Source organism: Melospiza melodia, chromosome Z (assembly GCF_035770615.1).
Source record: "Melospiza melodia melodia isolate bMelMel2 chromosome Z, bMelMel2.pri, whole genome shotgun sequence".
In the NCBI taxonomy this organism is placed as follows: Eukaryota; Metazoa; Chordata; class Aves; order Passeriformes; family Passerellidae; genus Melospiza; species Melospiza melodia.
In genome coordinates this window covers 54,615,957-54,642,604 of record NC_086226.1, presented here as the reverse complement: position 1 = coordinate 54,642,604, position 26,648 = coordinate 54,615,957, and the positions used below count along the sequence as shown (strand labels likewise).

Here is a 26,648-nt window from a genome sequence, read left to right as displayed (position 1 = left end):
GATGTTTTCTGAGGCAGCAGAACAGGAATCATCAGTGTAGTGAAGAGGAACTCATCATAAGCAGCCACAGTTTCTCCTATGACTGCCTTAATAATATGGATCACAACATAAAACTGAGCAGTTCTCAAGTATCAAAAGTCTTTAAAGCTAGGGGACATAAGCAGAGTTGAAATTACCCAAGGACAAACCCTGTAGCAAAATCTCCTTATGCTTTGTCCAGATATGTGAAGATTCAAGTCCCCTACAACCTGTTTTGGCAGCTGCTCCCATTCTGCAGTATAGTCAGGCTACCCCCGTACATTATTTAAACAAACATCCAAAGTAAACTATTATTTATTTAAATAACAAGCAGTTTCTTTATTTTTCTGTCTATCTAGGTTGCTTGGAGACCAGTATTTTCAGGAATAGGAATGCAGTTTATTCTTGGGATTCTTATTCTGAGGACCAAAGTGGGTTTTGATGTACTTAACTGGCTAGGCATTCAGATCCAGGTAAGTTATTGAGCAAAATCTTTGCTTGTTTAATGTAATTTTTTGTCTTGAGAGTCTTACATTATACAAGCAGGCTGTTCAAGGATCCATTTGTCCCTTGATTTTTTCTTCTCTTGAGAAAAAATGGATTCTCAGAAAGGTTATTGACTTCCTGAGTTCAACCTTCTCTTTTTTTTTTTTTTGTTCAGTTAATACAATGGTCAGAGTAATACCATTTATTAATGGCTTTGCCATCATTGGCCTGAAGTTATAAATTGGCATTCTTGAAACACAAATTTCGGTTGTGTCAAGGCACTCTTAGGAACTCTTAGAAATTGCTCAACTCCAAATCATCCTTGCAATAAACACAATATGCTGAAAAGCCTTGGGATTCAGGGCACAACCCTAATTATCTTCAGAGCAGCAACATTCCTGGCAACAGAGACATTTCATAGTCCTCATGACATATAAGAAAATTAATTCAGCTATATACAGGTGGCAAAATCCAAATCTGCATGCTGGAAGACGTCTCTAGAAACTGGACAGGATCCATTCGCAGGCAGCCCTGCAGACACAAAGTTTTTAAAAAGTCAGTTACTGTAAGGTAGTGAATAAGCAATATCCAAAATATACATCAGAGACGTACATTCTGAAGGACTTTCAGACTTTTCACCTCACGGATACTATTCTCACAGCTTTTCTTCACAGGTAATTAAGGACATGTAAAACCAGACAGAGCAGAATGTACTGTCTCTGTGCAGGAGTAAAGGCACAGATCTGATGTCTGTCTAATCTACAGGCAGTGGGAATCATCTGGGTTTTGTCACCAGGTTCTCAGTCTCTGAGTGAAGCAGGTCTGGTGCCCCCTTTTGATAGCTTCATGTTATCAAGTCTTACAGTCTATCCTGTCAGAACTAATTACTCTAGCTATTATAAACTGTACTTTAACTCCATTTTAAACTGTATCAGTAATGCATATCTTTTCCTCAGAAGTAAAAAATTCAGAATTTGAACTAGAAGATTCCTTCAGGCTACTCTTAGCTACACCTTTCAAAACTCATTACTTCAGCTGTCAAATCTCTATTTTAAGCTATATAATTCATTGTACTTATTTGCATCAGATGGAGCATAGAACTGCACCACAGTATTGGAATTAAAAAGTGAATTTTTTTCCAGTATAGTTTATGGCCTCTATTGTGTCGGGTACTCAACAGGACAGAGCAGATACCCTCAGTTCAGCCAAATAAAGTCAGCAAGGCTTGGACCCCTACAAATCAGAGCTCAAGCTTCTGGGACCTCACCATATTTCTGCAAGATAACTAGCAGTACTTTATATGGTTTTGGCAGGTACCCAGAGCTTATGGCTAATTTACTTTGCTTTCTGTCCCCAGACTTTTCTGGAGTACTCTGATGCAGGTGCCAAGTTTGTGTTTGGTGACAAATACACGGATCATTTCTTTGCTTTTAAGGTAAGATGGTTGCTATACACCCTACGTGGCAGATAAACAATGGTAAGAGGAACAGTATAGCTGGGAAATAAATTGTGTGGCTTGTGATACCTATGTAGTCACCTGAGAAATCAACAGGTAAACTATTCCTTATTATGTGATACTCCGAATAGAAAATTTGGGAACACTTTCATTTGCTGCCAAACACTGAGTTAGATTGCACTTATTTAGTCTAATTATAACAAAATATATTGCATGTATACAGAACTTCAGAGTATTTTTCTACAAGGAATAGTTTAAAAGGCTTGTTCCTGGCCACTGACAGAAATACTACCTCCTGCCTATCTTCTCCATCTCTCCATGACTAAAAGTGCTCTGCCATGCCACACTGTTGTACCCTTAAGTGCTGTACAGATCACTGCTTCACAGACTTTCCCCTGAAGAAGTGGAGAGGCCAGATGTGTATTTATTCATGCCTGGGGGAAGAGCTGGAAGCTGCATAAGCAGGAAGAATTATATGATATTACTAAAATCACAGAGGAATTTCCCATGTCTCTCTTAAGAGACCTTATTGGGAAATAGCTGGAATACAGTTTATCTGCTCTGTGCTCTGTAATCTGCTCTAGCATCTTTCCTGGTTTTGCTCTCAGAAGTTCATGCCACTATGCCTGCTTAGGCTGGAATCAAGAACATACAAAGCAAAAGGAACCCCAAACCGACGCAAATAACAAATAAAGAAACATCAAACAAATATGAGAAATGTATTAGGACTTACTTGGAGATCATTCTTTTGATATTTCAGATATCTGACCATGGGTTTACATGCCTTTTCTTATTTTTTTCTTGTGGTGATATTCCAACCTAGATGCTCTGCAAACTTCGCTCTTTCATTACTTGAGAGAGAAGGTGCCATCTGTAAAATAGCTTGCTACTAAGAACAGTCAGGACATTTTAGAAGGGAAAAAATTTTAGGCATTTTGTCAATAAATATGAATTATATTTTAAGAGTTCTTTTGTACCTTTTGTTTCACTTTCCAGGTGTTCCTACCTTTACTTTGGGAGGTATTTATTTTACTTATTTGAGTGCTTAAATATTTGTTTCTCTACTACATGTTTTAGGGATGAAATTATTTAATTCCATCCCCCTCCCTTGCCTCCCCCTTCCCCCCACCCCCCATAATTTTTCTCATGGTTTTTGGCAATGCTTTATGAATATGATCTTTTCAAGGTGGTTCTGAGTACTCACTGATAATGCAAAATACTTTGTGTACCAAAGCCATAACTAGGGACTAGACAGCCAAAAGTTTGCTTCTGTGTAGGAAAACATATATCAGTCTTATCCTATGGTTCAAGGCAGCAAAACCATGGAATTTCTAGACCTTGTTTCTATAACAGGTACAAGTAGATTATTCTTATATTGAAAAACAAGAAAACCAGTTGGTTTCCAGAGCTGCATGTATATAAGAATATATGTATAGTAAATGAAATATAAATATTGTAAATGGAATTGCAGACAAGTGTACAGCAATATCAAAATGTGCTCTATCTCCTTCCTCTCTAGACAGGGAATTCCCTCTTCCAAAAACAGTGAGTGACAGCAGCCTGTTCTCTCTTGAAACACTTGTTATTTATTTAGACATTTAGTTGGTCCAAAGTGCTTTTTTATGTCTTTAAGATATTTTATGGGTTTGCACGTAGTGATGAGCTCTTCGAATCTTGCCCCAAGATATTTCAAAGCATCGTCCATAAGACAATGCTTAGCTCCTCAGGGATTAGATGAGGGACAGGATATGTCTGTCAGAGTCCAGTTGTATCCATACTGCATCCTCAGCAATATGCAGGGACACATCAGTTTTCTGCCAGGTGAAGTGGACAGGTTACCAGAGTGGACACATCCCAGTTGTGCATATGCACACTCGTGTATATGTTCTGACAAGTTCTATCAGTCCCAGAGTGTCTTTGAGCACACAGCTCTGGAAGCACTAGTTAGTAAAAAATGCACATATTTGCATGCATAAACCAGTTTTATTTTAAATATGTATTTGGGCAGGCAGATGCAGAGTTTCAGAGTTCTGAAAAAATACTCACTTGCCCACATAAATAAGCACTTCCAAGTACTTAAGTAAACGGAAAAGACCTTTTAGTATTAAGTCTTCTATCCTGTTGACTACAAAAGACAAAGTTTGCTTTGAGCAAGAATGAAATTAGGCTTCTGTTAAATTTCTAGCTTCTTTTTTACACCAGGAGAACTATGGTTTCCTGAGAAAAGCTTTGCTTTCAAGGTCAAAATTTAGGAGTGTATGAAAAAGCAGGATATTTCTTAAACTTCAATAGCAACTTATTTAAGGGAAAATAGGGAAAAAGTTAAACATCAAGCCACAAATAGGAGGGGAGTTAAGAGCAGCCAACAATTTTAACTTCCTCCTCTGTATAGTAATAACAAAAGAAAAGGCAGGGGAGAAAGATACTAATTTTACTACACTAAACTGTCTGCTGTTACTGCATGGCAAACTGTCCCTGCAGAATTGAAAAAGGTTCAAGGAACCAAGCCAGAGAAAGCAGCATTATATTAACTTGTTGAACAGCACGACAGTATTGGTTAATTGCACTCTGTCCTTTCAGTGAAAGGCTCTGATCATCAAAATTGAGTTTCTAAATGTTTATCAAAATTGTTTATAGGACCAACTCTCCTCTAGAAAGACACAGAGTCTATGTATTGAAAAGATCTGAACTAACAAAGTGGTTTGTTGTTTTCCATTCTGTTACTTGATTTTATTTATAATGCATTATGTCATTAGTGAACACACATGAAAGCTTCCTAGTGTTCGTGGTTGTGGGAAAATGACTGCGGGTCCTGTGCACTGGTAACTGGGGATACACTTAGAGGAAACTGAGGGGTTATATTCGCATTTGAGCAGGAGTTGTATTATAGGGTAAATCACAATTGCTGCTTTCTGGATGGAATATGGTTGATGCATTACTTGAAACCCTTCCAGAATGATTCCCCATCATCTGTTGAGGGGGATGGAATGGAAGGTGGAGTGGAGTGGAGGCACCACAGCCAGATTCTGTGGAAATCCTTGCAGGGAAGGGAAGTCGGTTGTACTTTGTAGCTGATAAACCACATATCAGCTTATAAACAGCATACCAGGGAAAGAGGGGAAGATGTCCCACTGCTGAGCCAGCAACTATGGCAAAATCCCTCTCCTTGGACAAACTTTCTTCATTAATGAATAATAATAATATTAACGTACATCTCCATGTCAAAGTTACCTGCTCCTGATGTACAAACACCCTCGCAGGAATGCACTCTACATTCTTTTTCACTGTATCTTTAAAAGCAACGGGAGAGAATTTTATGCTAATCAGTAACAAATGTATGTATGACTAGAGTCACTCAAACTCCACATAAACATAAAGAAATAATATATAAGTAAGTTGAGAACAGGGGAAAGTTAAGGAAAACTCCATCTTAACTGCTGGGATCAGTCAATGGGCTGAACCTGTCTTCTTCCCCGTAGGGACACCTGTAAACTTTTAAGAACTAGGCTCTATGTGCCCTGAATATTTAACTTGGGATTAGAGCCTACCTGTGTATTCCTTCAAGTATATTTTGGCAGCCAGTTACAATCAGCAAAAATCTTCTAACCTAAACATGTCACAATCTTATATTAATAAGAGTGTTATTCCTGAAATTATTAGTGTGAATCCTTTATGGGTGCTGGCAGTTGGTAGTGGGTAATACACTTTAGTAAAGGGCAAGACCTACTGAGAGGACTCCCTCACGCTGGAGGTGTGTTTCTCCAAGACAGTCACACCACTTTCCAATCCAGCAGGACTGCTCAGTTAAGGGTCTCCCTAAAGGGATGCTGAAAAACTGGTCAGCTACAAGGGTCTCAACTTTCCTGGGACACTGACAGACAAATTAAATGCTATGGGGCAAATAAGTCTCTCCACACTAAGGGTCTAGGAAGCCTCCCCTTTTCACAGGACAGTGGTACTGTTTTAGCTGTAACTAATCTGTCTGACTATTTTGGACCTTTTGGGGACAGATTTTTCTTTTTGTTGTATACTAGGACAGAAGTGGTGGTGTCCTGTGTATTTCACATACCTGAGAATCAGGTTATATTGGTTTTATTCAGGGTGAAACCCAGTCAGAGTGGTTTTTGATAGCCCATCAGAGAGTGGGTTAGGCCCATCAGAGAGTAGGTTAGTTTTTCAGTATCCACTGTGAGAGACCTATATTCACTTTTTGTATTTAGTAAATATATACCTTTAAATAGATTCTTTTTAAAGGATGTAAATGTTTAAATTGACTTAAACATGGCTATAAACTCAGGTATATTATGCTAAGCAAAACAGTTTCTAAACAATCACAGTTGTGTTAGAAAGCTATGCAGATAAATGAAGTTTATTTAATTATAACACAAACAGGAAGGTCAGGAAGGAAACAACTGTAGAAGTTTTAATGATCTTCTGTCTTTGTCATCAGGTATTGCCAATTGTGGTTTTCTTCAGTACGGTTATGTCTATGCTTTACCACATTGGATTCATGCAGTGGCTTGTTGGAAAGGTATGCACTTTTGCCAATTAGATGCTCATTTGGCTGGTGTGGAAAATATTTTGAACACATGCAGAGGAGCCATAGCCTGGAAATATTTCCAAATGTTACCATTGCAAAATCTTGATTGGCACTCTCAGTCTGGTTTCATTGATTATGTCATATTAATTGTTAGATTTGCCTGATTAGCTTTAGCGTTACTCAGATGCTATGTTTGCTTAAATCTTCCTTTCTGCCTGCCCTTCTCCCAGCCCTTAAAGTGCAGGATGGAGATTAAATCACAGAGAATAGATTTCTGCTAAGTATTTCAGTAGCAATTGCATATACGTTCCTATCACAGATAAGATCAAAGCAGGTTCTTCACCTCACTCTCTAAGTGTTCATTTCTGCCAGCATCTATGTCTTGTGCTACTTTCTACTAATATAAGATCAAGTCCACTTTCTGTCGTCTCTGTCCAATAAACCCATCATATGAGGGAAAAGATCTTCCTCTATGGTGGTAATTAAACCTAATTTGAAGATATTCTTAAATTAACAGTTCTTTGCCTTTTACATTCACACAATTGTTATAAAGGCATCATGAACATCGCCTAGCTGACATTAGTGTGCTAAAATTGTAATGAGGCATTTTTAGCCTTAGTCTAAGTTTCACATTTTTTCCTTTCATATGATCCAAGTATTTTTGGACAAGAATATAAGTAATAAGAACGCATCAAAATATCTGCTTTGTTTAATTTAGTTTAACATTTTTATGCCCAGAGGAGCCTGGAGTACTTTCAGTTCTGTTAAATTACTTCTCTTTGGTCTTATTTTAGCATGTACCAATTACATGAATGTGCTGTACCTTTAAGCTGAAATCATTAACTGGGAAAGTATTGTAACATGTCTCTGAACTCTTAGATTGATATGGTTAACTGGAGAAAGGCATGGAACAGGCAGAACAAATTTTTGTTTCTTTTTTTAAAATCATTTTAGGTTGGTTGGATAATGCATGTCTTCATGGGAACAACTCCTGTTGAGTCTCTGGTAGCTGCGGGTAACATATTTGTGGGACAGGTGAGCTGGAGCACACAGAAACATGCTAACATGTAACAATATTACAGAATTTAGGGAAATAATGCTGCTCATTGAACAGTTGTGTATTAAGAAAAACAATCTCTTTCAAAGCTAGGGTTCCACTACATCAAGTCTGATGATCGGTTTCCAAAATTGCAGTATGTTCATATATTGGCAGTGATGCACAGTGGAAAGGCTTTGGGAAGCAATATGTTTTCCCAAGAGAAGTTCAAGCATAAATGTAGATGATAGATCTCCCTGCTAGACTACTCCAAAGCTATGAACAAATAACAATTTCAGGGGGTTTTCTTGGTTGAAAAGGCAAGCGGTATGAAGAAATGGCACACAAAGCAGGCAAGGGCAGGAGAGAGAGGCAATGAGGAAAACTAAGGTCCAGGGCTAGCAGTATAAGGCCTTGTTCACAAAAAGAGTGGTCAGCATCTAACAGTCCGCTTTAATGGGAAATGTATTAAACCCACATTTACAATAATGTCTGTCCCAAGCTTAGAAGAAATGTAGAAAATCAACAATTAACATCCAGGCCCAAATGCACTATTAACATGATATTTAGCAGTGGTGCATACCACATCACACTGCTTCAAGATTTAGAGTGGCACCATTGCATGACAGTGCCTCCAGGATGTGCTCACACACATGCCAGAGGAGCGTGTTTCACTTGACTAACAGCCTTATCTGTGCTCAGACCTGTAGCTGTCCCTAAGTCACTCAGAATTGGAATAGAATTTCTTGGCAGCTTCATTGTGCTTTTTAAGGAGACAGCAGAATGAACCAGCCAGAATTGTCTTCAGACATTCTCTTTCTTGGGATAAAAAAGCCCCAGTCTATTGAAATTGGAGTACTTGCTAGCACTAGGATTAACTTAGTCAAAGATACCCAAGAAAGTATGATTCAGACACTCATTTTTCTGCCCTTAATAAAAGAAATATTTGGGCTTTTATTAAGGATTTCTTAATTTGGTGCTTGTTTTTCACTTCCAGACAGAGTCTCCTCTCCTGGTACGGCCCTACTTACCATATATCACCAAATCTGAACTCCATGCAGTCATGACAGCAGGATTCTCAACTATTGCTGGAAGTGTCTTAGGAGCATATATTTCTTTTGGGGTAAGACAGGGTAAAAGAACTAGAAAATAAATGGTTTATTGAAATCTTTTATATATTTCACCCAACTGCAATGCTTTGAAAGTATCCCTCAATCATTCCCACTGTTTGGGTTTTTTTGTCCCTGAAGGAATTAGCCACAAAAATCCTTGGTCTTCTGACAGCTCATTCTCTTCATTTCCTTGTGAGCAATATGAACTTTTAATGACATCCTGTAGAGAAATCATACAAACAACTAAAAAAATTAATTGCATTCCTATGTGTTTGTGCATACTATGGCTATCATGGAGTACTTTCTTTCCCCTGGAATTCTAGGTTTCCTCCTCCCACCTACTGACTGCTTCTGTTATGTCAGCGCCAGCATCATTAGCTGTCTCCAAATTATTCTGGCCTGAAACTGAAAAGCCCCTGGTAACTCTGAGGAGTGGCATACAAATGGCAAAAAGGTAAGCTGATCTAGGTACTAGTTAATACCACTGCAAAAATGAGGTCTGGATAATAACTGCTCACACATAAATTTTAGGAGCATTATGTGGTAGATGTTCAAGCAAGAAATTAATTAAAGACTAAATGCTGCAAATGGTTGATTTATGAATTCAGGTGAGTGTGCCCCATTAAAATCTAACATATGCCAAGGACCTGGGCCAAACTGTAAACTCCAAAGAAAGAGGGAAATGCCTACTTGAGGTGACCTGCCAGGAGGTTTTCCCTTTTGTAATGTTATTTTCATTTTTCTGTAATGAATCTGCAAATGCAAACATGTAAAAAGCAAAGACAAAGCAATAATTTCACAACAGCAGCAAATATTCTGCCCATCTGCAAGCACACTTCTCTTGGCAATGACAGGCAAAGCAAAAAGGCTTCTAAGGATCTGCTTCTGAATGACCCAAGCATTTCTGCAAGGGCTGTGTGGGAGAAGAGCAGTGTCCATTGCCTAGTACGAGCAGTGCTACAGTTTTGAGATCTTGCTCAACCCTGAATGTACCACAATTCATCCTCAGGGCACCACAAGCATATGCTTCAAGTGTCTGCCATGAGGATTGACAGGAAAAGCCTACTTCACATCATCATTCCTCTTCATTATTTTCTCTATGAGTGTACAGACGGCTTTAGTACTAGAATTCTAATCAAGTGCGTGTACGTTTTAGTTCTGTTATTTGTTCTTGAATTTAAAGATGTTCACACTCTGGTTTTCTCTTCCTTGGCAAAGTGAATCAAAGAATCTGCTAGAAGCAGCCAGCCAGGGTGCCTCTACCTCCATCGGGCTGGTAGCAAACATCGCCGTGAGCGTGATCTCCTTCCTTGCCCTGCTGAGCTTCCTTGACTCAGCCCTTTCTTGGGTGGGCAACTTGTTTGACTATCCACAGCTGACCTTTGAGGTATGATCTCCAGGTTATTCATGCAGCTGACATACATGCATAATTTGTGTTTCTCAAATTTAAGTGCTTGTGTGGTTTGTTTGTTGTTGTTTCTTGTACTCATTTTGTATTTTAACATGATCTAAATTCATCTTTCATTTGCATGTTCTGAACAATTTCTTAACAGTTAAAGTAAAATTGTTGCCATTTAAGTATTTCTGTTTCTATTAGTCCACCTGCTGTTTCCCTCTGTGGTGTTCTTGCTAACTCCCAGGGTATGTTTATACAGAGCAGGCTAGCACCTGCCTCCTCTGACTTGGCAGTGCTGCACATCTGTCAACTACATGCTTGCCAAGCCATTAACATCTCCTGCAGCTAAACATAAAAGTGCCTTTATCTTCAAAAGGTGCCATCAATCCCTTAATGCTTGCTGAGTTCACTTATATGGGGACACTGGGGAAAGACCAGACTTGCCTGAAACCAGACTTACTCCATATCAGTTAGTTCTCAATACAATTACAAAGTGAAACCATGCCCAAATCACTCAACAGAGCAAATGTTTGAACCTAGGTCAATATGTCATTTTTGACCCAATGCAATCACCTAGTTTCAGTGGTTATGGCCCTTTTTTTTTTGCAAGACCCTAATAAAAGCCCTGGGAGAAACACAGATATTACTTGTGTTAAAGGTGCTGCTGAAGTGAATGGCCACTCATAACAGATATGGCTTCAGCACCACTAAGTTATTACCCTGCTAATCTTTCAGAGATCTCTCACTGCACCCCAGACACCCACAGCTGAGGAGAGTCACAAGTACACATACCTTAGGCATACTCATGCAGGGGCTGGTATTTTCATAACTGCTGGGTGGTGTAAGATTTGGACAGGCAGATAGTCCACGAAGAATTGAGACACACAGACATGATGCATGCAGTCAATTTTCCCTTGGGAGACACTAATGCATAACCTTCTCTGAGCAGAGAAACCAGCCAGAAATAGTAACTGCTTTAAGACCTCCATTACATTCTCTGACCACAATCTGACCAAAACCTTTCACAGTTGGAGCTATTTTCTCTCATATAGAAACAAGCTATACTGTGATATGAGATTACTTTTTCAATTTGCATAAATCTTATAATGCCAGGGAAAAATAGGTACAGCTTTAATTGTGTCAGATGCACAGCTTTTATGCAGAGACAACTCTTTTGTTTACAGCGGTTGGAGTCCAATAACCTGATAATTAGGCGTGTTCATTAACACATTTGATTTAATCTAGCAGAAGAATTAGAATCCTCAGTTCTCCTTTTAGTTCAATCTTCCTTCTTTTTGTCAAACACTGTGTCCAATTTGAAGCCATTATTGAGTGAAAAGATGGCACAGAAACCTTTGTTTTATTTTACATATAAAATTAGGGACGTATAAATATTTTGTTATATCTAGAGTCTTGATTAATGTTTTAAAAGGTACTCAAGCATGCCTGACAATTAAAAACTCTCCCAGAGTTCATGGCAGCAAAAATTGAAGGCCAATTTTCCTCTGCTAAAATAAAACCTTCCTTATTTTAAGTTTAGAAAAGTTACTGTCTGATATTGCTTTCTGACATTTATTTTGACCTGCTTTTTCTTATACATTCTGCAGAACATTTGTGCTTATGTCTTCATGCCATTCTCTTTCATGATGGGAGTAGACTGGGAAGACAGTTTCATTGTCGGTGGACTACTAGGTTACAAAACTTTCTTCAATGAATTTTTGGCTTATGAGCGCCTTTCAAAACTGATTCAAAACCGAGAAAAGGGTGGAAGCATGTACATTAATGGTGTGAAACAGTATATGACAGTAAGTAACATTTTTCTGTCCTACAGATTTATTTGATCAAATACTTCAACGTTGAAACAACTTATTATTTAATATGGGCATAAAATGGGCATATTATTTAATATGGGCATAATATGGGCATATTACTCTAAGGTATGTCTTTGAGCAACAGAGTTAAGTTATGAAAGTGCAGCATTGCTCTGTGCAGTTGCTGTGACTCTCATTGCCCTAGCTGTCTTGAACAAGCATAGAGACAGAAGGGCATGGGTTTAGGGAACATGCAGTGTCCCACAGGACACCACTCTTAAGACAGAGGCTGTCTTCAAGGCAAGTTTCTTCTTACCTGATTCTCAATACTTCTCTATGAGCTACTCTCCCAAGAAAACCCTGACGAAGAACTCGAGGATCCTCCTGCCCTCAGAGGTTTGTCCAAGCATTAAACTTGAAGAGAGGCATCCAGTAAGCTCTAGCAGGTGGCATTACTGGAACACCTTTGCTGTAGGCTATTGTTCCCTCTGCAGAGGGCAGTAATAAAAGACAAGTAGTACATGCCATACACCTCCCTTGCAACACTGAGTCCAACCAGTCTGTCTCAATCGAGCTTTCCAGCCTTGTCCCACCTCTCATTCACAGTTTACCCAACAGACGTGTAGCTCCTCCTACAGCACCCTGAGAAAGGCAATGCTAAGGGCATCTTGCATGTGTGCATGGGGCCAAAGGTCATTCAGTGATCCAAGCTGACCTTTGTGGACATGACTGCTCTACTATCTGGCATTCACACACATGGCCCATGCTGAATTCGTCTCAAGCACAGGCAACAAAAACCATGATATCCAACTTTACACATCCATTGACCCTTCTTTCTTTAACCAAGACAGATTGTCACTGTAGAGAAACCCTTTAGATCAGAAAGTATTTTGTACAGCACTTACATGATTCTTTGAATCAGATGGGATGCTGTGGACATCTCTTATATTAAAAACCAAAAACAAATTCCTGATCATTTGCATTCCTGATTACCAGAAGATAATTCACACGTGGAGGTAGAAAGCCAGGCAGTCCGATCAAATGTTCACATCCTTGTCTGAGCATCCATTACCAGTGTTCCTGGAATTCCTGGCAATAGAACTCTGGGCTAGAATGATCTTTGATGTGCCCTGCTATAACTGTGCTTCCTTGTACTAAATGAATGGCACTGAATTCCTGCATGAGTGAATAAGGGTTTATTTTAGTATGGAATGCAGCCTCAAAACACAGATCTTAGGAACTCTATTTAACTTTTTTTTTCCTGCATAAGATGTCACATAGGACTTTCACATTCACTTCTAATACCTATAAGGAGCTGTATTAATTTCCATAGTGAAAAGCTCTGAGAAACATAAACAATTTTAATTCATAATGCTGGTAAAAATTGGCTGAAAACCATTATAATTACAGCACAACAGCTCAGGTGAAGGTGTGCTTGGCATCTGTTTTTAATTTCCCTTCAGTTTCAGAGCTCTCTAATTCATTCACACACAGATATTCTCTCAGACTGAGCAAACAAGTGTCTTCACCTGAGTCATTAATTACATGGCTTCCTGTTTTCAGAGCTAGGAGAGTGCAAATGAAAGCAGGGTACACAGAGCTTTTTCTAGGAAAAGCTGGTGGAGTGGGTACTTGAAAAACATTTTCCTGCATTTGTACAGATTGATTGAAAGTATCTACAAATTGATGTTCATAAAAGAGGAATTAAACCAGAGGAACTTCTAATAAACAGGAAACCTTTTAGAACACTCACTCATTTTAACCTAAACCACAGTAAATAGGAATTCGGTGTTGCCAGGGGGACAAAAATCCATTTGCTGAGATATGTTGCCTCCTTTCTCAAAATGTCTGAACTACATTTATCTGAAGGCTTGCAAGGTTTGTAGGCAAACCTTGCAAGCCTCCTGATTTCACCTAAAGGACCATTTTGTGTCCTGTGAAGGGTCCCTCCCTGGAGGCAAAGGCCAACCTTGTATCTACTCTGAGGTACAGGCTTAGTTGGTGTTACCCAAGGGGAGAAAAGTGGCAGAAGTCAGTACAGAAATAAGCTGTTAATGGGGATTCCAAATTCATAATGTCAATCTCTGCCTGTCAACACGCGCTTCCTAGGAGACAAATTTGTCTTCTTTGCACGGGCTGGAGAATGCACAAAGTAGCTTTGTACAGAGCCCTCTGCTTCTTCAGGGTCAAAGAATTCAGGGATGCATACTAAAACTTGAGGTTTCAAAAGAGTTTTATAGAGGCATCCAGCTGTGAAAAACAAGTTGAGTTATTGCTCTCTGACTCATACTTTCAGAAAATAGCAGTTAAATTGCCACTAGTAAGATAAGATTTTTTTGTCTTTAATTACTACTACTCACTTCAAAAAAGCACAACAATATATGTGAAAGATAAAATCATTGCATAGTTTGTCGGTCCTCACATGGGTAGTGGGTATCAAAGCCTGTGACATTCAACAAGGGAACAAGTCTACCTTTCTGAAAGCCACACCTTGGGCAGCAACCAAGCAAAACAGTTATTTTTGTACTCAGAGCCACAGTGCCATGTTTTTAGACCTTTAAATTACAATGAACTGTTTCAAACCACTCAGAGGGTGTGTCTTTGTTTTTCAGGTTCGCTCTGAAGTCATTGCCACCTATGCTCTCTGTGGATTTGCCAACTTCGGCTCCCTGGGACTGGTAATAGGAGGCCTGAGTAAGAACCACTCTCACAGACAATTTGTTTGTTGAGCAAATCCCAAAGAAAGCACCAAAAGGAAAAGGCTGGGGGTGAAGCTTAGCAGCATTAGGGGCTGAGCAGTTGCTCTGCCAAAACCTAGCCCTCAATTGTGAATGTAAGGGCACCCAGAGGGGGGGTACAGGATTTGGTGGGAAGTACTGGGAGAGGCGCTGAAGACAAGGGGAAGGAACCAAGCCCTTCTCATAGCCTTCCCTCTTTAGACCTCAAACACGAACCTGAGCCACTACTGCCCATGAGCTTCAGGAGGAGCAGGTCAACTCCATAGCATGCTGGTGTGACAGATGAATTTGGTTATTTTCTGTAAAAATATCACATATATGTAGTAAGCTTACAGGGAAAGAATTTTTAAAGAAGGTTTTCAGATCTCAGTGGAAAAAGAAAAATTGAAAAACCATCTGAGTTCCTCACCAGGCAGCCAGAATTGCTGGCAGTCATCTTTGCCCTGGAGCCACAGTGGGCTCAGCAGTGGGGCAGTGTAGAGCAGCAAAACCCAGCTATGGGGCCAGACTCTTCTGAAGGGCGCAATCATCCAGCACTGACATGCAAACTGCCAAAGAAAACAAAAGTTACCATTTTGAATATAAGCAATCCTCTTAACAGAGAGAGCCAACACTGGCACTTGGCCTTCAAAGAACCCACTAAAAAATGTCCCATTTTTCCTCCATGTTTCCCTTAGTTTAAACTGCAGGGTGGAAAATTACTCCTGCAGGGGCAGAAGCTGGTAGATTCACCTTCCTTATATGTATTTCTGTTTGACATACACTTTGTATTTGTTCTAGCAAGCATTGCTCCCTCAAAAAAGAAGGAAATAGCTGACGGTGCTTTCAGAGCGATGATTGCAGGAACGGTGGCCTGTTTCATGACGGCCTGTGTGGCAGGTACAGCGCTCAGGTTTGGTGTCCCCTACGGCCAGTGACCACCATGGGGCACTGCACCCGCACCATACTATATCCTCCTAGGCTGCCTCAGTTACTCAGACACAAGTTTTTTTTTGCTTGGCAGGATTAAAAGTTGATATGAGACAAAAGTTTCTTGAAAACTAGAATTTGAAAAGATGTAAATATTTCAGTTCTTCTATTATGTCTGTGTTTTTAGGAGAGGGGTATGGTGTTTTAATGGGGGAGTTTTTTGGTGTTTTTGTTGGTCTTTGTTGTTGTTGTTTTGTGGGTTTTTTGTTGATTTATTTGTCTGTGCAGAACATGTGACTTATAAACAAAGCAATTTGTAGATGAATTGCAATCCCTCCTCTGTACCACTAGATACAGGAATAGAGAACCAACTTTGGAAAGTTTGAACTAAATTTGGAAAAGAAACAGGAAAATGGAATGAAAGAGTGTAAAAGAGTAACAAAGGAGAACAACTCTTTGTCATAATGTTAAGTCAGTATTTTGAGGGGATAATATTTCCACAGAGCACTTAGGCTTGTGAAACGGTCCTAAAATGGGACTCCACAGCTGATCATTATTTTCAAAACTTCAGCTTTAATTTGAGTGAAAAGTCACAATGCAACAGACATTTAAGGGAGTAAATTAAAAAGAACAAAGTAATTATTCAGAAGATTAATTCATTGATATGTTTCAGTAGATTATAAATTTATCCTCAGTATTTCACAATCCCTTTTCCAGCTCTCTTTCCTGAGCATGTGATATACAAAATGTATGACATGGAATGATGAAGGTTAAAGGTTAAAGGTCATATTTCAACAGTGAAGAAAGATCTTGGTATTTTATGTAGCTAAAACCACTATGTCCGTTTCTACCCCAACTTCTCTATGCCTTGGTGTTCATGGTAGCAACAGAAACATACAGATTTTAAAGATGAGCCCACACTATTTTCTGAAGGCTACAGAACAAACTTGAAATAACATTAGTCTCATAGCCGTCCATAATATTTTAATACATGACACTACTCTGCATAACTGAGGAACCAGGAAGCTCTACTAAAATATGTCATTTCACAATACTGATCTTAAGAATAATATTGTGAACAGCCACTGAGGAAATCTCTCTAAAATAATACAATCTGCTTTGGAATGAAAATTGCATTCCACCCACTCCTGCCACGGCAAATGCTTTTCTTATGCTCAGGAGAAAGTAGAAAAGCCAAGCAATTTCTATTATCCCAGTTAAGATAAGAATGTATTAAAAACATGTCCAAGTTCTACAACATTACATATAGAAGGAGCTATCACTTTCATACTTTTGTGTTTCCATTATTCCAGTGACTGATGACATTAGTATTAGTAGGAAATTTTAAAGAATATGTAGCAAAGCAAACTCAATTTAAAACAAAATAAGAAGTTCTGTATTTACTTGCACTTCTATAAATGCAGCATAGCTTCATCTTAGTTAATGAAAACACATTGACCCAGCAATGAGAAAGGCATTACTACACAATATTAATATCATTAAAGGAGGCAGAAAACCAAAATGTATCCAAGTGTGTATCCATTGCTGTACTTTAATTCCTACATATAAAAAGTAGATAAATTGTTATGGTTGCTACTTAATTCAGTTTTTAAAAATGATTCAGATTAGAAGTCCTGCAGTTCAAAGGTTTTGACCTTGTACCTTTACATAACCACCTCAAATGGTGATTTTGCGTCAGACAGAATGGTTTTTTTGATCATGGCTTCATGACTCACATTCTCAAATCTTATCTTCCTCTTCATTATTCATTAAGAAAATTGTAACTTACTTCACAGGAATGCTGACTGTCCCTAGTCTGGAAGTTCCTTGCCACATCTTGTTAGGAAATTCTTCCAACTTCACAGATTTCCCTGCCAACAGCACAGAGCTAGTTGAATGCTGCCAGCAACTCTTCACCAGGTATTGAGAACCCTTTATCCTCTGTGAGCAAAATTTAGGAAGCTCATATCTTCTCTGAAAACCTAATTTATTTTTTATTTTTTATTTTTTGTATTTTGTGTTATTTTTATTTTTTGTATTTGGCTTTTTTTCTTTGGCATCTGCTTTCAGTGAATTAGTGTCTTTTAGAGGAATGGCTATTTTAGTGCTTTTGAATTGTCTTCCTCTTCTGGGGCATTTTTCCATTGCATGACAAACACCTGCAGAATCAACAGAAAATTCAAAATATCTTTGAATTTTGAAATTTTCTCCTCATGAGAGGAGGGTCAAGCACTGATCTCTCCTCTTTGGTGTGACCAGTTACAGGACCTGAGGAAATGGCCTGAAGCTGTGTCAGGGGAGGGTTAGGTTGAGTATTAGAAAGAGGTTCTTGCCCCAGAGGGTGTTTGGGCACAGAACAGGATCCCCAGTGAAATGGTCACAGCACCAGCCTGACAGAGTTCAAGGAGCATTTGGACAATGCTCTCAGACTCTTGGAGATTATGCTCTGTGCAGGGCCAGGAGTTGGCCCTCGATGATTCTTGGTTTATCTCAAACACTAACAAGAAAATAAATCAAATATTTGAACTAATATAAAGGTAACCTAGTATTTGAGGTTAGCAATAGCTGAAAAAAAGTCAGGAGCCTTTCCCTTCCTTCCCTCTTCTGTCTATAGTGTGACTAAAGATAATAATAATCAGGCTTGTTTATGTTGAAAACTTTACATGCATTTAAAGTAGAAAAATATTTCAAGATAAATTGTATTTCACAACTCTCTATCCAAGGCAGAGAAGAAAGAAATACTGATACTAAAAAAGGAATATATTCAGATATACCTAGCCCTATCTCACAAAGAACCAAAGGTCTATGTATTTAGGTTATGGCAAGAACCTTTCAAATTGTCCTAGTATGCTTCCTTTTTTTCTTTCTTCTCCTTTTTTTTTCTATTTTCAAAACTAATTACTTTAGAAATAAATGCTCTTAATTCATCATTTTTTCTTGCTATTGAAAATAGAAGAACTTACACAACAGATATCATGTCTGGGTACATTCAATCATTGTTATTTCTTCACTACTACAGCTTTTCCTCATAACACTAATTTCAGGTCTACCATGTTGCTACAAAGACAAGAACCTGCTCTGTTTTTAGCAGAATCAGTATTAAGCAGATGCTTTGAAAATGTAAAAATGTTGAATAGGGAAATGAAGGACTCAATCATTTCAGTTATCTAGGTAGATGCACCAGAGGCATGAGGACTTGCTACAAAAAACCAAAAGTTATTCTGATAGAAAGGCAGAACATCTGGATGTGGCACTTGGCTGGAGTTGGGAAAGTCTTCTCTCTATTTTGTTTCTCAGGAAAATTTTAATACATCTAAAGTTGCTTTGGAGAAAGCGTGTGTTGCCATGTACGTGTGTGTGTGTACATACATATACTGCAGAGAGAGATTCTCATGACAAAATTCTGTGATTCTGTGAAAAGGAGTTTTATCTGATTTCTGCTTTATTTCTCCCCCAGTGCAAATCATTCAGAGGAGATCTTTCCCAGAGGAAACTACAGTCTCAATTCCTGGAAAGTGTGTTGCCAAATACTCAGTCAACCTGCTTTTCATTGCACTTAGGTTAAGTTTGAATCTTTTTGACAGGATTGATCATAAATAAGAACTGTGTTCCTTGGAAGAGAGGAAATAAAAAAATTGCTTTACTACAATGAGTGTGAATTTTCCCCATGCAATCTTTATTTTTCATCTCTTACCAGCCCAATTCCTCTACTTGGCTGGAATTATTTATAAATTAAACTGGCATAAATGGAAGACACCTCTTGCTGCAGAACTCTTCTCCCACTACAAAACAGAATAGAAGAACATTTCTAAGTCTGAGTCTCCTGCTTTTATTTCTACCCCGAAACTAACTAATTTGCCAGATTAAATTGCTATAAGCATGAAGAAAGTCAGATTCAGAAGATTTGGCTGCCACTTACAGATAGCTATGAACTAGAAATAATATTCAGAGTTACCATCAATTTCTAATACTATTTCTGCCCTTTTTGATGGCAAAGAAGTCTTTACTGCCTGAAGAGAAATGACTTTTCTGCAAAAGAAAATGCAGAGAAATTACTTTTCTGCAGAGAGATCTGCATTTTGTGCAGACATAATTCTATACATCCACATATATAGATATATACATATATATATATTCCTACCAATACCTTGGTAGCTATAGCTGCACATGAACTGAGCTGCAGACCTGTTCTACCTCATCAGCTTGGCCACTGAAGCACCCAAACTGGGAGCTAGCAACCCTGCCACAGTCCTCCTTCTGCCCACAGGAGAGTACAGGAAGTTGGTCACTCTTTACAGTTAACTCATATGAATGAAAATGTCCAGCCTCCAAGTTTCCTATATTAATTCTTTTAAATCTATGTTTTAACCATTGTGAAAATTGATAATGAAGTCACCAACAAGGAACTTTTATACGCATTTGACCTCTGTCAAATGCAGGAAAAATCAGGTCCATACCATGACTATTCCCTGTCAAGCAAGCTTAATGTAGGACACCTCCAGAGGATCCCTTTGAAGAAGAAAGTGTGTTATGATTTTAAGCTTCAGAACTTTCATGGACTCAAAAACTGGTAAGTTCTGTGCAGAGGTAGGGAGAGAGAGTGATTACTAGCCTATGATGTTGTTAATGCTAAAGGCTTGGGAATAAAGGTCAGAACTAAATTACAGGAACATCGGAAAATTCTGACACATTCTGCAAATAAAAATTGTGCAGATGGTCTATTCAGGAAAAGCAATTACTAATTTTTCGAGCTTCCATTAATTACTGCAGAATCTTTTCCAGGAAATCCAAGTTCATTAACTTAGACAGCTGCCAGTACAGTTATTTCCAGGGGGTATTTATTTGAACTTGCTGTGAAAGTGCTAGTTTCCTGTAAAGCTCAGTTTATTAACTTAATCCCCAGAAAAGTTATAAATGTCAGCATTGCTACTACTTGTGATTTTTTTTATCTCTGGTTTTATATTGTTAGGTGTTTTTCTTTGGCCTCATCCACCTAGGAATGTCATCCTTAATTTTCAGTGGTTTTAAAGGATGCTGATAATGCTGATTAGGACAGATATATGCTCATATATTTAATGTGAATCCATCCTAAAGAAAATGCATGGATTTCGTCCATGAGTTTTATCCAGCATGCTGGTTAGAGCAGAGTTTGGATTTCAAGTAAGTTTAGAGTCTGAAGCCAAGTAACATATTATTTCAAGGAAAATTAATCAGAAACATTAGTTCTCACTGTCAAAAAGAGCACACCCCATGTGCTCTCTTTACAAACCATCACGGGCACTCTTCTTCTTTGCTACTCCCTACCATGCCCTACTTAATATCAGTCTTTTGAAATGGCTGCTCTTTCCATTTCACAATTGTATGCTGGGTAAAAGGGCTGCTTGGGCTAGTAAATACAATCGTGTATAAACTGCTAAAAAAGCTTTTCATAGAGCTGAAGCCTTCCTCCCACAGAAGAGGTGTGGTGTTTTTCTTTTCCTTTTTAAGACTCCTCTATAGATGGATTAGATGGAAGGCAATTTTTGCAGAATATATATGATAGTTCTCTACACCTGCTCAAAGAGATTGCCCACCTGGTTTGATGATGGCTTGATCTAAAGACAATATATGTGGGACATTACATCTTAAGTGTAGCAAAAACAGCAGTGAAAGCAGGAGGGAATTGCTACCAAGTACCATCATGTGTTCTGGTGACTATTTTCTCTCTGTCCTTCTGATGGTGCTAGGAGTCCAGTGTAAAACTCTTTGTGTTTCTCTCAACAAAAAAAGCAGAATAGTGCAGTTCACTAGCTTGGAGTTACCCTGGCAGCTTGGACCCTGAACTATCAGTGCCCAGGAACACATTTCTGACAATACCAGCAGCAACAAATCTGCATCACGGACCTCAAAAGAAACATTTGATTTAATCAAATGCTTGCTAGCACATGTGATGGGTTGACCTTGTGGTGAGATGGATGCCAGGTGCCACTAAAGTTGCTCTATTCTTCTCTTCTGCTGTACAGGTGAAAGAATATCCAATGAAAGGTCTATGGCTTGAAATAAGGACAGGGAGAGATCACTCACCAAGTACCATCATAGGCAAAACTGACTCCTCTTGGGGAAGATTAATTTAGTTTATTGATCAGTTCAGAGTGGGATACAGAGAAACAAAACCAAATCTTAAAAGCACTCTCCCTGACCTCCCTCTGTGCCTTGTGATCAGTTTTACTCATGATTTTCTCTGCCTCCATCCCCAGCAGCCCACAGTAATGAAGAATTGGGATTGTGGTGAGTTCATCACATGTCTCTACCCTTTCTTCTTCAGGAAGAGGAATCCTCACAGTCCTCCCCTGTTCCACTGTGGAATCCCTACTAAAGCAGACAATCCTCCACAAACTTCTCCAACGTGAGTCCTTTGAGTCCTTCCATGGGCTGCAGTTTTTCCTTAACTGCTCTAGCATGTGTCTCTTCCATGGCGTGCAGCCCTTCAGGAACAGGCTGTTTCATTGTTAGTCCCCAACAGGATCATATGTCCTGTCAGCAAACCTGCTCCAGTGTGGGCTCCTCTCTCCACATACCTACCAGGACCCTGCTCCAGCATCAACTCCTCTTTCCACGGGGCCATGGATCTTGCCAGGAGCCCTCCAATATGGGCTTCCCACAGGATCACAGCTTCCTTTGAGCATCCACTTGGTCTTGGGTGGGTCTTTTCTGCATGCTGCAGGTGGATCTCTGCATCCCCACGGACATCCCTGGGCTGCAGGGGCACAGCTGCCTCACCCTGGGCTGCACCATGGCCTGCAGGGGAATCTCAGCTCTCTATCTGAACTAGCTCCTGGCCCTTCTTCTCCACTGACCTGGGAGACTTATCCTCTCATTTGCTCATTCTTCTCTTTTGCTTGGGAGAAGAATCTCATCTGTTTGAGATTCTTTCCCATCTCTTAGATAGTTATCACAGAGGCACTACCACTGTCATTGATAGGCTCGGCTTTGGCCAGTGGCAAGTCCATCTCTGAGCCAGCTGGCATTGGCTCCATTGGACATGAAGGAAGCTTCCAGAAATTTCTAAAAGAAGCCACCCTGTAGCATACTTCCCTCTCCTCCTCCACTACCCAAACCTGGCCTCACAAACCCAGCACACACACTACATCTATAGGCTCTAAGATGGAAATGAATATTTTGTCAATTCATAAATAATGAAGTCTATGTGGAGGTAGCTCTGTTTCAAAGGTCTTGCAAAAAAGGAGTTTAACTTCCTTTAAAATTATCAGAATGGCAGTGCACAATAGGATGGAACTAATGAAGGTGACAAGTGAATGAAGCATTAGTGTCATGACTCAATTTCTCACCCTCACAAGCTACCCACTGGATGTCAGTACATACCTAATAGCTTTGTGCTGTAGCTTTCACAGGATGTTAGTCACTAAAAGTCACTGGTAATAATTCCAGGAAAACTTACGCAGTTTTGTGTGCAACAGTTCCAGGAAATCTACTGTATAGCCTTTATCATGCTCAGAACATGTACCATCAATGAAAATTACCCTTAAAGTAAGACTGAGTTCTCTCTCAAACCAATTTAGAAAAGTACTGAAATATGTAAATTAGGGATGTCTGGCAGGTAACATGAATATTTCTATTTTAATTGGCTAAGATAAGGGGAAGATGGAAAAAACAAGGACATTTTAGAAACAACCTTTTTCCAATTCCACATATCACAGCAGCCATTGCAACCTATGTACCTTTTTGAACAAGTGAGTAGTTGACTATATGTTGTGATTTAACTGGCTGGCAGCTAAACAACACGCAGTCACGTGTTCATTCTTTGCTGCTACCTGGGACAGGGAAGAGAATTCAAAGCAAAAAAAAGGTAAAAATTGTGGGTTGAGGTAAAGACAGCTTTAGGCAGTAATAATAATAATAATAATAATAATAATAATAATAAGAAGAAGAAGAAGAAGAAGAAGAAGAAGAAGAAGAAGAAGTAATACAGAAGAAGTAACACGTAAGGCAATTGTTTTCTATCCACTGACTAGTGGCTACTCAGTCCCTAGCCTGCAGCCCCCAGCCAGCCTTCCCCCCAGTTTGTAAACTGAGCGTGACACCATATGACATGGAATAACCTTTCAAACAGCTTGAGTCAGTTGTTCTGGCTCTGTGTGTGGCTCATGGTTCAGGAATGGTACTCCTCAATGTAGTGCTCTCACTGAGACCCTCCAAAGCACACCACAAATTGCTTGCTTCCCCTCCTGCTTCCCCTCCACAAATTTCCCCTTCTCCCTGTGAGTGGCTGAAGAGAATTGGAGGCACAAAAGGTGAAGATCACAGTTGAGATAAAAGCAATTTACTGGAAACAGCAATGAGATAAGAAAACAAACAGTAACAGCAGCAATATGAAGAGCAAAAATGTACGAAAGGAGGGAGTGATTCCCGTGCAAAAATACCATTACTACAGAGCTCAACCTGCGTGCAGGTACACTATCCCAACTGCTCCGTCAGTGTCAGAAGCAGAACCACCCAACTTTTCCCTCTGTGTGGAAATCAGCATTACCCTACTGCTCCTCACTTACTCCCACACTTACTCAACACCTCAGCAGAGACTCCCTTCCTCTGTCCCTCTGCAGTCATGTGAGGTAGTATAAAATAAGGAGGTGGTACAGAGTAAGTTGGTATAGAGTAACCACCAGGTCCTGGACACACCCTCTCCTCGCTACAGCAAAAATGAACTCTCTCCTGTCTGGAACCAGGACTGTTTTCTTCCAAATTCTTGTGCTCCCTCCCAGCCTCTTCACTGTTGGGGTGATAAGAGAAGCTAAAGTCCTTGACTTGGGGTAAGCACTTCTTAAAAACAACTAAAACATCAGTGTGTTATCAATATAATTTTCATCCTCAATCCAAAATACTGCACTTTATCACCTGCTGGGAAGAGAAATATCCTAGCCAAAACAAGGACACAGTTGAAGAGGCATGTTATACACAGCAAGTTATGAAGCCAAATCAGTGTTCTCCAAAATAAGTACCACATGTTTCTTACAAAAGTCATTAATAGAATGAGGCAAGATGCCAAGGATAGAGAATATTAATCCCTGTTCTTCTACAGACTGAAACTTTTTGCTATGCAGCAGTCAGTCTGCTTCTCTCTGTACAGTGCCATAAATTCATTGGTGCTAGAAGTTGAGTCTGTAGATTACTGACAGACTTCCAAATTTCGACTACAAACAGCTTTCATTAAATGCTTAGCATTGCCATAGAGATGTGAAGGTGTCTGTGAACCTCAACCCCACCAGCTGTTGCAGGAGACAAATGTGTGTCAAGGGCATTGGTGCAGGGCAAGGGAAGCTCCCTGTCCTTGTGAGGTACATGGCATGGGGACTCAGCCCTCTTTGCAGTCACCAGCACAGCTGGATTTGCCCTGGGAGCAGCTGGTGTGTGACATTTGTGGCCACAGTTCATCCATGTGAGACCATCTCAATTCTGCAAGCAGACCCACAAAATATTTAGGTCTGCTGCAACCATAGGCTGTTTTCTGGTATCAACATAAAAACAAGCATCAGGTCACAAAACTTTCATATATGAGAGGCTGAATCAAATTCTCTTCTCATTTGTGTGGGTCTAAACTTGGTGGATCTTCACTGAAGCTGGAGTTATCATACCTTTATGACAACATAAATCAGACAGGAGTTGTTTCCCCAATGAAAGTACTTCATAAAATATTGTGTATTGTATGTGTACAGCTTCTGTTTTGCTTTGTGAAGCTATGCATCTGAAGCATGAGAATACAAAACTAGAAAATGTAACTAGTGAAAACCAGTTCACTCTTTGGATCTTAATGGTTTTCTAGACGGGGCAGGGGAAATCAAAGCATTTTCTTGTTGCTACGGTATTCTGCAGCATAGGGATTCACTGTAGCTACCAGTGCATTACATCATAAGACATTGATCAGAATACATGTGTTGCCATGGTTGCCACATTTCATTTTTGCTATATTGATTGATGCCTTTGATGTCAGGTGGCTAGAAATATGAGGGAGATGGGAGAACCCTACATGACAATCTGCTTGCTCCCTGACAGCAAATATAGATGGCAGCTAAGGATCACATTTGTCTAGATGAAATGAGCAAATTTTGAAATTTTATATGCAAAATCTTGCTTGTTACCAGAATTAAACACAGGTAAGAAATATCAAATTTGGGTTTTCTTGTTAACTTGTTTTCCACTTGCTAGGGAGGTGTTCCTACCTCAACACCAATTGCATTACAATGTTTGGAATCCCCATGTTAGAGAGAATAGCCCTATACCTAATATAATAAAGCTGAATTTGTGTCCACTTGTGAGTTTTGTACCCCAGATTCACTTGGGAAAGTTTCTCATCTCTGCTCCTGACTGTAAAATGAAGCAGTTACCTGGGTGTATTGCTGTAAGTTGTGTTAAAACAAAAGTTGTTATCAGAAATGAGAGTGGAGTTTTGCAGATGTGGGATTATACACCCAGGAAATTCATCTGCCTGACTCTATGCTGGAAAACAAGGAGAAACTATATATTACACGCTTAGTTTCTGTCTCTTATACATGAAACAGATAATTTCACCAGCAGGGTACCAGCAGGGTACTTTGCCTGAGCTAACAGCTGTTGTTTCTGGTTCAGAGACAAGACCATGGATAGGTTCATACCAGCGTTATTTCCTCTCTCTGAAGAAAACCTCTCAGACTGCTGCAGCATCTTAGCTCAAGCAACAGCAGGGACACAAATTTGGTGTCCATACCAAACAATTAGCTACATCACAAAATCTCACCTGTCTTCCACTTTGTTCATAGCCCCAAATAATCCGAGTTTCATTAACTGCTGACAGAAATTGTCTTACAAAACTGTCATTTGACTCTAGCTGGCTATGTGGCCATATTACAATAATTATTTCATAAGAAAAGTCTGAAGTATCTTGTGTCTTTATTTGGAATACTTTTTTTTTTGTTAAAGGTATTTCCTCAAAGAGCCACTAAAAAAAGACTTTCTCTATTTTCAGTCCAGGAATACCACATGGAAGACATTCACCCTGAACAGTTTTTTGAACAACCATGCTCAGGCGTTTCAGAAAAGGAACTGATCCTTGCAGCTATGTGCTATTCTTGCAGACTGCTCAGCTGAAGTCAGCTAAGGTACCCTCTGTACTATG

The 26,648-nt window shown here is 39.4% G+C and overlaps 1 protein-coding gene across 1 annotated transcript in view; it reads left to right on the top strand.

Annotated features, from left to right (window-relative positions):
- SLC28A3 (solute carrier family 28 member 3) overlaps positions 1 to 19,062 on the top strand; it is a 37,993-nt gene extending 18,931 nt beyond the window's left edge. The window contains exons 7-18 of the mRNA XM_063180226.1: positions 378 to 491; positions 1,862 to 1,939; positions 6,411 to 6,491; positions 7,455 to 7,535; positions 8,534 to 8,659; positions 8,972 to 9,102; positions 9,867 to 10,035; positions 11,652 to 11,849; positions 14,468 to 14,549; positions 15,374 to 15,472; positions 17,299 to 17,422; positions 18,960 to 19,062. Coding sequence (XP_063036296.1) covers positions 378 to 491; positions 1,862 to 1,939; positions 6,411 to 6,491; positions 7,455 to 7,535; positions 8,534 to 8,659; positions 8,972 to 9,102; positions 9,867 to 10,035; positions 11,652 to 11,849; positions 14,468 to 14,549; positions 15,374 to 15,472; positions 17,299 to 17,422; positions 18,960 to 19,062 — 1,386 coding nt within the window. The remainder of the gene's footprint in view (positions 1 to 377; positions 492 to 1,861; positions 1,940 to 6,410; positions 6,492 to 7,454; positions 7,536 to 8,533; positions 8,660 to 8,971; positions 9,103 to 9,866; positions 10,036 to 11,651; positions 11,850 to 14,467; positions 14,550 to 15,373; positions 15,473 to 17,298; positions 17,423 to 18,959) is intronic.
- The last annotated feature ends 7,586 nt before the right edge of the window (positions 19,063 to 26,648 follow it).